The sequence below is a fragment of the Salvelinus namaycush genome, chromosome 34 (genome assembly GCF_016432855.1).
Source record: "Salvelinus namaycush isolate Seneca chromosome 34, SaNama_1.0, whole genome shotgun sequence".
NCBI lineage: Eukaryota > Metazoa > Chordata > Actinopteri > Salmoniformes > Salmonidae > Salvelinus > Salvelinus namaycush.
This window is the reverse complement of record NC_052340.1, coordinates 3,074,418-3,087,474: the sequence shown is the minus strand read 5'-3', so window position 1 is coordinate 3,087,474 and position 13,057 is coordinate 3,074,418. Positions and strand designations below refer to the sequence as shown.

The 13,057-nt window shown below is 42.4% G+C and overlaps 1 protein-coding gene across 1 annotated transcript in view; it reads left to right on the top strand.

The window, feature by feature from the left end:
• Positions 1-13,057, top strand: part of LOC120028324 (serine/threonine-protein kinase SIK2-like) — a 56,611-nt gene that overhangs the window by 24,941 nt on the left and 18,613 nt on the right. Inside the window, exons 5-6 of the mRNA XM_038973531.1 lie at positions 6,301-6,425; positions 7,212-7,335. Of these exons, the coding sequence (XP_038829459.1) occupies positions 6,301-6,425; positions 7,212-7,335 (249 nt within the window). The remainder of the gene's footprint in view (positions 1-6,300; positions 6,426-7,211; positions 7,336-13,057) is intronic.

The following is a 13,057-nucleotide window of genomic DNA, read 5'->3' as shown; positions in this document are numbered from 1 at the left end:
CATGGGAGGGGGGGTGAGCGCAGCATTTGGCCAGAGCACTGAAGAGGCTAAATCAATTTGCTGAGCTACTGAACACTGCTTTGTGCCACACAGTCCAACACGACCTGCCCCCATTACGTAAGGCAGCGTATTATTATTTGTTTTTGTCGCAACGCATCTTCTTCCCTCGGCTTTATATAACAGGGATGATTTTTTTTTTTTTTAGAGCGGAGAAAATACTAAATACTTTTTATTCATCTGATAAAGTTAGTTGTTACAACAGGGTCCCTTAACACTGTCGTGCTCCACAGATAACGATCTCTCCGTTCTCACACTCGAGGGCAACGACACTGAAGTTTATTCAAATGGGAATCTTAAACATAAGGAACAGACACGTGAGGGAGTGAGACAGAAAGGGAGGGGGAAAGAAGGGGGTGGGGAGGAGGTAGCGATTTGCGTAAGAGAAAAAGCTAGCAGCTTCATACTGGTAGAAGATTTGGCAACACGTTGTTGGAAGTTTAATTTTAATGAAAGGCAGACAGAGAGCTTTTTTTCTTTCCGAGTTATGATTTAGATCAAGTGTACGTTTGGAGCTCACTGACTCTCTCTCTCTCTCCCTGGGAACAATCAGAACACACAGTCACTCTATGAGCTCATGTCAGTCTCCTGGGAGATGACCTCATCAAGGCCCAGCTAGCCCACCAATGGCCTCAACACACAAATATGTGCATTACATATCACATTGGCTAAAAAACCTGCAGGTTGTTCTACTCTGCGTCCTAAATAACACCCTACTCTCTATATGGTGTGCACTACTTTGGACCAGAGGCCCCGGTCACAAGTAGTGCACTATAGTGAATATGGTGCCATTTGGGACACCGTTTCCCGGAAAGGAACAGTTTTTCAAACATAGCCACTAGACTTGACTACTATACTGTTACATAGTTATTTATTAGTATTGCTACCTACCTGTATTCTTATTCTCATTTGTTATTTTTGATTTGTGGTGCATTTGTGTGATACTTGGTAGTCTGTCCTTATGTTGCACTTCTCCTGATACTCATGGTTTGTTAGATGGAAGCAGAGATACAAACTATAGATAATTTGCTTCCGGGGACAGAAGATGGTCACGTTCCAAAGGTAAGACTGAATCCATTCATTATGCTTTTTCCACAGTTCCGTCCTTTTTCCTGTTATTTCATATACACTAACACTTTTGTCAATTAGTAGGCTAACTTTTGTAAAAGAAAATACAGTACATATACAGTGCCATCAAAGTATTTCCCACATGTTATGTTACAGCCTGAATTTAAAATGAGATTTTGTGTCACTGGCATGCACACAATACTCTATAATGTCAAAGTGGAATTATGTTTTTATAAATGTTTACAAATGAATAAAAAATGAAAAGCTGAAATACCTTGAGTCTTCAACCCCTTTGTTATTGCAAGCCTGAAAGTTCAGGAGTAAAAATGTGCCTAACAAGACACAAGTTGCATGGACTCACTCTGATTTTTTGACTACCTCCTCTCCGTACCCCACACATACAATTATCTGTAAGGTCCCTCATTCGATCAGTGAATTTCAAACACAGATTTAACCACAAAGACCAGGGAGGTTTTCCAAGGGCACCTATTGGTAGTTTGATTTTTTTTAAATCCAGATATTGAATATCCCTTTGAGCATGGTGAAGTTATCACTACAAAGATAGAGGCATACTTCCCAACTCAAGAAGGAGGAAGGAAACCGGTCTTTAAAACAGTTACAGAGTTTTAAATGTCTGTGATGGGAGAACTTGAGGATGGATCAACAGCATTGTAGTTACTCCACAATACTAACTAAAGGAGTGAAAAGAAGGAAGGAAGCGTTATGTTTGGGCCAAATTCAACACGACATCACTGAGTACCACTCTTCATATTTTCTAGCATGGTGGTGGCTGCATTATGGACTAGGGAGTTGTTTTCCAAATAAAAATAAACTGAATAGAGCGAAAGCCTGGTTCAGTATGCTTTCCAACAGACGCTGGGAGACAAATTCACCTTTCAGCAGGACAATAAGCTAAAACACAAGGCCAACTATACACTGGAGTTGCTTACCAAGACGACTTTGAATGCGTGGCCTAGTTAGTTTTGATTGAAATTGGCTTAAAAATCGATGGCAAGACCGGTCTAATGTCCATTGCTCGTGTTTCTTGGCCCAAGCAAGTCTCTTCTTATTATTGGTGTCCTTTAGTAGTGGTTTCTTTGCAGCAATTAGACCATGAAGGCCTGATTCACGCAGTCTCCTCTGAACAGTTGATGTTGAGATGTGTCTGTTACTTGAATTTTGTGAATCATTTATTTGGGCTGCAATTTCTAAGGCTGGTAACTCTAATGAACTTATCCTCTGCAGCAGAAGTAACTCTGGGTCTTCCTTTCCTGTGGCGGTCCTCATGAGAGCCAGTTTCACCATTGCGCTTGGTTTTTGCGACTGCAGTTGATGTTTTCAAACTTTTTACTCCTGAACTTTCAGGCTTGCAATAACAAAGGGGTTGAAGACTCAAGGTATTTCAGCTTTTCATTTTTTATTCATTTGTAAACATTTATAAAAACATAATTCCACTTTGACATGATAGGGTATTGTGTGCATGCCAGTGACACAATCTCATTTTAAATTCAGGCTGTAACATAACATGTGGGAAATACTTTGATGGCACTGTATATGTACTGTATTTTCTTTTACAAAAGTTAGCCTACTAATTGACAAAAGTGTTAGTGTATATGAAATAACAGGAAAAAGGACGGAACTGTGGAAAAAGCATAATGAATGGATTCAGTCTTACCTTTGGAACGTGACCATCTTCTATCCCTGGAAGCAAATTATCTATAGTTTGTATCTCTGCTTCCATCTAACAAACCATGAGTATCAGGAGAAGTGCAACATAAGGACAGACTACCAAGTATCACACAAATGCACCACAAATCAAAAATAACAAATGAGAATAAGAATACAGGTAGGTAGCAATACTAATAAATAACTATGTAACAGTATAGTAGTCAAGTCTATTGGCTATGTTTGAAAAACTGTTCCTTTCCGGGAAACGGTGTCCCAAATGGCACCATATTCACTATAGTGCACTACTTGTGACCGGGGCCTCTGGTCCAAAGTGATTTCAAACTTTCAAAGTTCTTGACATTTTACGTATTGACTGACCTTCATATCTTTAAAGTAATGATGGACTGCTGTCTCTCTGCTTATTTGAGCTGTTGAGCATAATATGGACTTGGTCTTTTACCAAATAGGGCTATCTTCTGTAAACCCCTCTACCTTGACCCAACACAAATGATTGTCTCAAACGCATTAAGAAGGAAAGAAATTCCACAAATTCACTTTTAACAAGGCACACCTGTTAATTGAAATGCATTCCAGGTGACTTCCTCATGAAGCTGGTTGAGAGAATGCCAAGACTGTGCAAAGCTGTCATCAAGGCAAAGGGTGGCTACTTTGAAGAATATCAAGTATATTTTGATTTGTTTAACTTTTTATGTTCTTTCATAGTTTTGATGTCTTCACTATTATTCTACAATATAGTAAAAAGTAGACAAACCCTGTAATGAGTAGGTGTGTCCTCATTTTTGTCTGGTACTGTATGTAAATGTGATAAAATATTTTTTGCACATTTATTGAAAGCAAAATACATAATAAGTTTTCACTTTGTAATTATGGGTTATTGTGTGTGGATGGGTGAGAAAACAGATCAATTGAATCCCGGCTGTAACAACTAAATTTGGAATAAGTCAAGGCGTATGAATACTGTCTGAACGCACTGCATCTCACCTAGAGGTCGACCGATTATGATTTTTCAACGCCAATACCGATTATTGGATAACCAAAAAAGCCGATACCGATTAATCTGCCAATTTTTTTTTTTTTTTGATTTATTTGTAATAATGACAATTACAACAATACTGAATGAACACTTTTCTTTTACCTTAATATAATACATCAATAAAATCAATTTAGCCTCAAATAAATAATGAAACATGTTCAATTTGGTTTAAATAATGCAAAAACAAAGTGTTGGAGAAGAAAGTAAAAGTGCAATATGTGCCATGTAAAAAAGCTAACGTTTAAGTTCCTTGCTCAGAACATGAGAACATATGAAAGCTGGTGGTTCCTTTTAACATGAGTCTTCAATATTCCCAGGTAAGACGTTTTAGGTTGTAGTTATTATAGGAATTATAGGACTATTTCTCTCTATTATACCATTTGTATTTCATATATCTTTGACTATTGGATGTTCTTATAGGCACTTTAGTATTGCCAGTGTAACAGTATAGCTTCCGTCCCTCTCCTCGCCCCTACCTGGGCTCGAACCAGGAACACATCGACAACAGCCACCCTCGAAGCATCGTTACCCATCGCTCCACAAAAGCCGCGGCCCTTGCAGAGCATGGGGAACAACTACTTCAAGGTCTCAGAGCGAGTGACGTCACCGATTGAAATGCTATTAGCGCGCACCCCGCTAACTAGCTAGACATTTCACATCGGTTACACCAGCCTAATCTCGGGAGTTGATAGGCTTGAAGCACAGCGAAGAGCTGCTGTCAAACGCACGAAATTGCTGTTTGAATGAATGCTTACGAGCCTGCTGCTGCCTACCATCGCTCAGTCAGACTGTTCTATCAAATATCAAATCATCGACTTAATTATAACATAATAACACACAGAAATACGAGCCTTTGGTCATTGATATGGGCGAATCCGGAAACTATCATTTCGAAAACAAAACGTTTATTCTTTCAGTGAAATATGGAACCGTTCCGTATTTTATCTAACGGGTGGCATCCCTAAGTCTAAATATTGCTGTTACATTGTACAACCTTCAATGTTATGTCATAATTATGTACAATTCTGGCAAATTAATTACGGTCTTTGTTAGGAATAAATGGACTTCACACAGTTTGCAACGAGCCAGGCGGCCCAAACTGCTACATATACCCTGACTGCTTGCACGGAACGCAAGAGAAGTGACACAATTTCCCTAATTATAAGAAATTCATGTTAGCAGACAATATTAACTAAAGATGCAGGTTTAAAAATATATACTTGTGTATTGATTTTAAAGAAAGGCATTGATGTTTATGGTTAGGTTTGGTGCAATGACAGTGCTAAATCATCACCCGTTTGGCGAAGTAGGCTGTGATTCGATGAGAAATTAACAGGCACCGCATCGATTATATGCAACGCAGGACACGCTAGATAAACTAATAATATCATCAACCATGTGTAGTTAACTAGTGATTATGTTAAGATTGTTTTTTATAAGATAAGTTTAATGCTAGCTAGCAACTTACCTTGGCTTCTTGCTGCCCTCGCGTAACAGGTAGTCAGCCTGCCACGCAGGCTCCTTTGTGTAGTGCAATGTAAGGCAGGTGGTTAGAGCGTTGGACTAGTAACCGGGAGGTTGCAAAATCGCAAAATTGCAGAATCCCCGAGCTGACAAGGTAAAAATCTGTCGTTCTGCCCCTGAACAAGGCAGTTAACCCACCGTTCCTAGGCCGTCATTGAAAATAAGAATGTGTTCTTAACTGACTTGCCTAGTTAAATAAAGGTGTAAAATCGGTGTCCAAAAATACAGATTTTCGATTGTTATGAAAACTTGAAATGGGCCCTAATTAATCGGCCATTCCGATTAATCGGTCGACCTCTAATATCACCTTCCTATGTAAACAAGTTAAAGCCGTTTTAATCCTTGATGAAAAAGAAATAGGTCTATATAGTGTTCTTTGCAGGACAAAAACAGTTAACTCCTTGTTTCTGCTTGGAACATCTCAATTTCTTCTGTGCTGGAACAGAATCCTAGGGTGCCTAAAATTGCTGTTTAATATTGGAAAATGATTAGCATGTACAGGTGCGCTGTGCAAGGAATATTTTTCTGCCTCTTTAGCAACCACCCCCACTCCTTGCGCACACACACAGTTGCATGTTCTAATCTGGAGCTAGTGTTAAAGCCCCCCCTATGCCACAGGCTACAGGTAGTCAATCTGTCTTGACTTCCTGTGAGTCGGCCACCTTCTGATCCTTTGACCCGTCTGCTCTCTCATGCTCTCTCAGTACTCGGTGTTCTGTCTGCATCTCCATCTGTTCCGATCCGTTCCCTTCCATCCTTCCCTCACCTCTCACCACCCATCACTCACTTAGTCAGTCAGCCAGCTAATTGTGCCCAGGCAGAACCATCCATACCGTCTATGGGCAGAAGAACTCAACCCAGTGTATGTTTGTTTGAGTCAAGGTGAAGGTGGGTAATAAGTTAACTGTGTCATTCTCCCCTTTTGTTAGATTTTGGCTTTGGGAACTTCTTCCAGCCCGGGGAGCCCCTGGCCACGTGGTGTGGCAGCCCCCCCTACGCCGCTCCGGAGGTGTTTGAGGGACAACAGTACGAGGGCCCCCAGCTGGACATCTGGGTAAGACGATGCTCTTGTCTACGCCCTAAATGGCATCCATATTCCCTCAATAGTACCCTATTGGCTTTGGTCCAAAGTAGTGCACTATACAAGGAATAGGGGCCGTTTTCACACACCTGTTCTGAAATGAGTCACACATACTGCTAACTAGTCCCTCGGTGATACACACGGAGTGTCCCAGAACTGACTATACATTTTCTTTGACACTGGATCTAGTGTAATCATGGACATTAGAAGCAATAGTGAGGCCAACCAGATTAAACAAAGACAAATCCGGGGAAAAGTTCTTCGTCCCAAATGGCACCTTACTCCGTACATAGTGCACTACTTTTGACCAGAGCCCTATCAAAAGCAGTGCACTATTTCGGGAATAAGTTGCCATTTGGAATGCAATCAAGGTGCTGAACTGCGAGAAGGTGGGATAAAAAAAGATACTGCTTTTGGTGATTGCGTCGGGGATCTGATTGTGTTTCTTGTCTGTTTGCTTTCCCCCTTGCAGTGATAAGTGTATGAGAATTACATCTTGTCAAAAAACCAAATAGCCCTGCTTACACTCTTTTTCAAAGGCGACCTGAAGACATCATGTGAAATCATAAGATTTCCCAACCTCTCTTTATAGCCCTCCCTGTATTACGGGATAGTGAACTCGCCCTCGCATACATCTGGGTGCCTTTCTACCCTGATAGATCTAGTTATGTGAGTGTAATTGTTCACACTGCAGCCCCTGACCTAGTCTGTCTGTCCGTCTGTCTGGCTCTGCTTGTGTGTGTTTTTGTCTTCATATAGAGTATGGGGGTGGTGCTGTACGTGCTGGTGTGTGGCGCCCTGCCCTTCGATGGCCCCACCCTGCCCGTTCTCCGACAGCGCGTCTTGGAGGGTCGCTTCCGCATCCCCTACTTCATGACAGAAGGTGAGACTCAATAACCTAGTGCTTTACACCCCAAAAAAGACGGAAATGACACCACTGCTCCTATGGAAAAACAGTCTGTGTGGTTGTTGGAATGGGGTTTGTTTACTTGTGATGCCAGCAGAGGACATTAAAGGGGCAACCCAAGATACAAAAAACAACAGTGGTTACCCCACCACTTGTTTTGGTAAATGGTTGAGACATAAAGCTGTAGAAATATAACCTCCTCGAATCAATGGCTATATATTGTCCATTTTAAAGTTCCCAAAAATGTATAGTGAATAAAAACATGTAACAATTTCAACAATTTGACTGAGTTACAATTCATATAATACATTCAGTAGACCCTAATCTATGGATTTCACATGACTGGGCAGGGGTGCACTCCCACTGGGGAGTCAGGCCCAGCCAATCAGAATGAGTTTTTCCCCACAAAAGGGCTTTATTATAGACTGAAATACTCCTCAGTTTCATCCAGCTGTCCGGGTGGCTGGTCTCAGACGATCCCGCAGGTGAAGAAGCCGAATGTGAAGGTTCTGGGCTGACGTGGTTACACGCCGCCTGCAGTTAAGGCCGGTTGGACGTACTGCCAAATTCTCTAAAACGACGTTGGAGGCGGCTTATGGTAGAGAAATGGACATTAAATTCTCTGGCAACAGCTCTGGTGAACATTCCTGCAATCAGCATGCCAATTGCTTGTTCCCTCAACTTGAGACATCTGTGGCATTGTGTTGTGTGACGAAACTGCACATTTTAGAGTGGCCTTTTACTGTCCCCCAGCATAAGGTGCACCTGTGTAATGATCATGCTGTTTAATCAGCTTCTTGATATGCCACACCTGTCAGGTGGATCGATTATTTTGGCAAAGGAGAAATCCTCACTAATGGGGATTGAAAACAAATTTGTGCACAAAATGTAAGCGAAATAAGCTTTTTGTGCGTATGGGAAATTTCAGCTCATGAAATATGGGACCAACACCCTACATGTTGCGTTTTATATTTGTGTTCAGTATATGTACCAATACTGTATAACCCATTTAACTGGCTGCTTGGAGCTCTTCAGAATCCCCCCTCTTGTGTCTCACCACTGCACAGGGGTCTAGCATAGAAAGCATAGACTGCTTTTGAAGTGAGGCTCAACTGCCCGGCATGGCATAAATACCTGTTCAAAACGGAACCCATTTACTACTAGGGCAGGGAATTGCCAAGGACCTCACGATACGACATTATCATACTTAGGTGCCAATACGATATGTATTGCGATTCGATACTGTGATTTTATTGCAGTTCAATGTTCCAAACATATTGTTCACCATATATCTGCTGCAGAGGGACAAGATTGAGCCATTCATAAAACATCTGAGTAGGAGTGCTGAACTAGGATCAGGTCTCCTCTGTCCATATACTGTGCATCTTCTCCATTATGCTCGAAAAGGCAAAACTGACCCTATATCAGCACTACTACTCTGAGACGCTTTATGAATATGGGCACTGAAGAGCCTAACAGTGCTCCTTTTGGTGGTGCTCCAAATCTAGAGAAGTCAGCATGTCAGGTTCGAGCGAACACTATACGTCAACCTGGTGCGATTTAACTCTAATCAGAGAGAGCCAGAGTCATTGTGTTTACATAACCTGGGCAAGAGCCAGTGAAGTTCAAGCAGGGCTCTGCCAGCCTCCCCTTTTAGGGGTGGACTATTTAGTCCATGTTGAGAATGCAGCCCCACGGCGCGCTCCGGTCCTGTTCCCTCCTTCCGCTTCATACGAGAAGAACAGAGTGCCGTGTCCTCCCCACATGTTCTCAGTCTCTGCAACACACACTGGCACACATACACACACTGTACGGTACAGTACACAGGCTGTATATAAAAATCAGGCAGCGCTGTACTGGTAGTACACTATTTTATTTTGCCTTCAGTACTGTACATCCCAGGACCGTACATTCTTTGACCTCCGTAACGAAGCGGCCCCAGGGGATTTGGTGTAACAGAAATCCGAGATAACCCCCCCCCCCCCCCCCCTTTCTTTAACTGTCGAAAGGAGGTGTTAACCGTCCGGCCCTGAATATTTCCATGATGCTGTCCTGATTGTACTGGGCTCCTGAGTGGCGCAGCGATCTAAGGCACTGCATCTCAGTGCTAGAGGCATCACTAACTGTGATACAGTTTGGATTCGAACCAGGGTGTCTGCCCTGGTTCGAATCCAAACTGTATCACAACCGGCCGTGATTGGGAGTCCCATAGTGCGGCGCACAATTGGCCCAGTGTCGTCTGGGTTTGGCCGGTGTAGGCCGCCATTGTAAATAATGTGTTCTTAACTGACTTGCCTAGTTAAATGAATAAAAATGTATTTTAAATGTACTCAAGAGAAAAGAAGAGGGTCAATGTGGATTGCATAGTTTCTCTCTCTCTCTCATCCCCCTCTCTCTCATCCCTCTCTCTTGCTGGATTTCTCGGCCAGAGAAGTGCTCATTCGGCAACAGGGCAGTCATCATACAGCGCGTTCGAAAAGTATTCAGACCCCTTCCCTTTTTCCACATTTTGTTATGTTACAGCTTTATTTTAAAATGGAGTACATTTAAAAAAATTCCTCTTCAATCTACACACTGTACCCCATAGTGGCAAAGCAAAAACAGGTTTTTAAAAAACAGAAATGCCTTATTTACATAAGTATTCAGACCCTTTGCTATGAGACTCGAAATTGAGCTCAGGTGCATCCTGTTTCCATTGATCATCCTTGAGATGTTTCTACAATTTGGAGTCCACCTGTGCTAAATTCAATTGGTTGGACATGATTTGTAAAGGCACACACCTTTCTATATAAGGTCCCACAGTTGACAGTGCATGTAAGAGAAAAAACCAAGCCATGAGGTCGAAGGAATTGTCCGTAGAGCTCCGAGACAAGATTGTGTCGAGGCACATCTGGGGAAGGCTACCAAAACATTTCTGCAGCATTGAAGGTCCCCAAGAACACAGTGGGTTACATTATTCTTAAATGGAAGAAGTTTGGAACCACCAAGACTCTTCCTAGAGCTGGCTGCCCGGCCAAACTGAGCAATCGGGGGAGATTGGCCTTGGTCAGGGAGGTAACCAAGAACCCGATGGTCACTCTGACAGAGCTTCAGAGTTCCTCTGTGGAGATAGGAGAACCTTCCAGAAGGACAACCATCTCTGCAGCACTCCACCAATCAGCTCTTTATGGTAGAGTGACCAGACGGATGCCACTCCTCAGTAAAAGGCACATGATAGCCAGCTTGGAGTTTCTCTGGTCTGAAGAAACCAAGATTGAACTCTTTGGTCTGAATGCCAAGCATCACGTCTGGCGTAAACCTGGCAACATCATGCTGTAGGGATGTTTTTAAGCTGCAGGGACTTGGAGACTGGAGAATGTCCTTGAGTGGCTCAGCCAGAGCCCTGACTTGAACCCGATCGAACATCTCTGGAGAGACCAGAAAATAGCTGTGCAGCGACGCTCCCCATCCAACCTGAAAGGGCTTGAGAGGATCTGCAGAGAAGAATGAGAGAAACTCCAAAAATACAGGTGTGCCGAGCTTGTAACGTCATACCCAAGAAGACTCGAGGCTGTAATCGCTGCCAAAGGTGCTTCAACAAAGTACTGAGTAAAGGGTATGAATACTTACAGTTGAAGTCGGAAGTTTACATACACCTTAGCCAAATACATTTAAACTCAGTTTTTCAAAACTCCTGACATTTAATCTTTGTCAAATTCCCTGTCTTAGGTCAGTTAGGATCATCACTTTATTTTAAGAATGTGAAATGTCAGAATAATAGTAGAGCGAATTATATATTTCAGCTTTTAATTCTTTCATCACATTCCCAGTGGGTCAGAAGTTTACATACACTCAATTAGAATTTAGTAGCATTGCCTTTAAATTGTTTAACTTGAGTCAAATATTTCGGGTAGCCTTCCACAAGCTTCCCACAGTAAGTTGGGTGAATTTTGGCCCATTCCTCTTGACAGAGCTGGTGTAACTGAGTCAGGTGTGTAGGCTTCCTTGCTCCTTGCTCGCACACGCTTTTTCAGTTCTGCCCACAAATTTTCTATGGGATTGAGGTCAGGGCTTTGTGATGGCCACTCCAATACCTTGACTTTGTTGTCCTGAAGCCATTTTGCCACAACTTTGGAAGTATGCTTGGGGTCATTGTCCATTTAGAAGACCCATTTGCGACCAAGCTTTAACTTCCTGACTGATGTCTTGAGATGTTGCTTCAATATATCTACATAATTAGGTTTCCTCATGATGCCATCTATTTTGTGAAGTGCACCAGTCCCTCCTGCAGCAAAGCACCCCCACAACATGATGCTGCCACCCCGTGCTTCACGGTTGGGATGGTGTTCTTCAGCTTGCAAGCATCCCCCTTTTCCTCCAAACATAACGATGGTCATTATGGCCAAACAGTTCTATTTTTGTTTCATCAGACCAGAGGACATTTCTCCATGTGCAGTTGCAAACCGTAGTCTGGCTTTTTTATGGCGGTTTTGTAGCAGTGGCTTCTTCCTTGTTGAGCGGCCTTTCAGTTTATATTGATATAGGACTCGTTTTACTGTGGACATAGATACTTTTGTACCTGTTTCCTCCAGCATCTTTACAAGGTCCTTTGCTGTTGTTCTGGGATTGATTTGCACTTTTCGCACCAAAGTACGTTCATCTCTAGGAGACAGAACGCGTCTCCTTCCTGAGCGATATGACGGCTACGTGGTCCCATGGTGTTTATACTTGCATACTATTGTTTGTACAGATGAACGTGGTACTTTCAGGCTTTTTGAAATTGCTCCCATGGATGAACCAGACTTGTGGAGGTCTACAATTTTTTTCTGAGGTCTTGGCTGATTTTCTTTTGATTTTCCCATGATGTCAAGCAAAGAGCAACTGAGTTTGAAGGTAGGCCTTGAAATACATCCACAGGTACACCTCCAATTGACTCAAATTATGTCAATTAACCTATCAGAAGCTTCTAAAGCCATGCCATCATTTTCTGGAATCTTCCAAGCTGTTTAAAGGCACAGTCAACTTAGTGTATGTAAACTTCTGACCCACTGGAATTGTGATACAGTGAAATAATCTGTCTGTAAACAATTGTTGGAAAAACTTGCCAAAACTATAGTTTGTTAACAAGAAATTTGTGGAGTGGTTGAAAAACAAGTTTTAATGACTCCAACCTAAGTGTATGTAAACTTCAGACTTCAACTGTATGTAAATGTAAATATGTATCTTTTTATATATATAAATGTACAAAAATGCCTATAAACATTTTTATGCTTTTTCATTATGTGGTATTGTGTGTAGATTAAGGGGGGGGGGGGGGGGGGGGGATTTAATACATTTTAGATTAAGGCTGTAACAACGTGTGGAAGAAGTCAAGGGGTCTGAATACTTTCCGTAGGCACTGTAAATAAGACCGCAGAAGGCAAGATGAGTACGTTGCTCGTGCCGAAGAGGTGAGAAGAGCAGAGACGCATGCAGGCAGACCGATGTGCGCGCACACACACACACAGATACAAACACACACACACGAGCACAAAACAGAACAGCCTCAGCCCAGTGGGCAGTAATCCTATTAAGACCCAGCGGTTGGTGACGTCAAGCTCATTTAGTCGCTAACTGAAGGATAAGAGGTCTCTCCATCCTCCTCCGAGAGAGATGGGGGAGGGGAGTGTGAGAGGGATGGAGTAAAGAAAGCAGAGAGAGAGGGATAGAAAGAGAACAA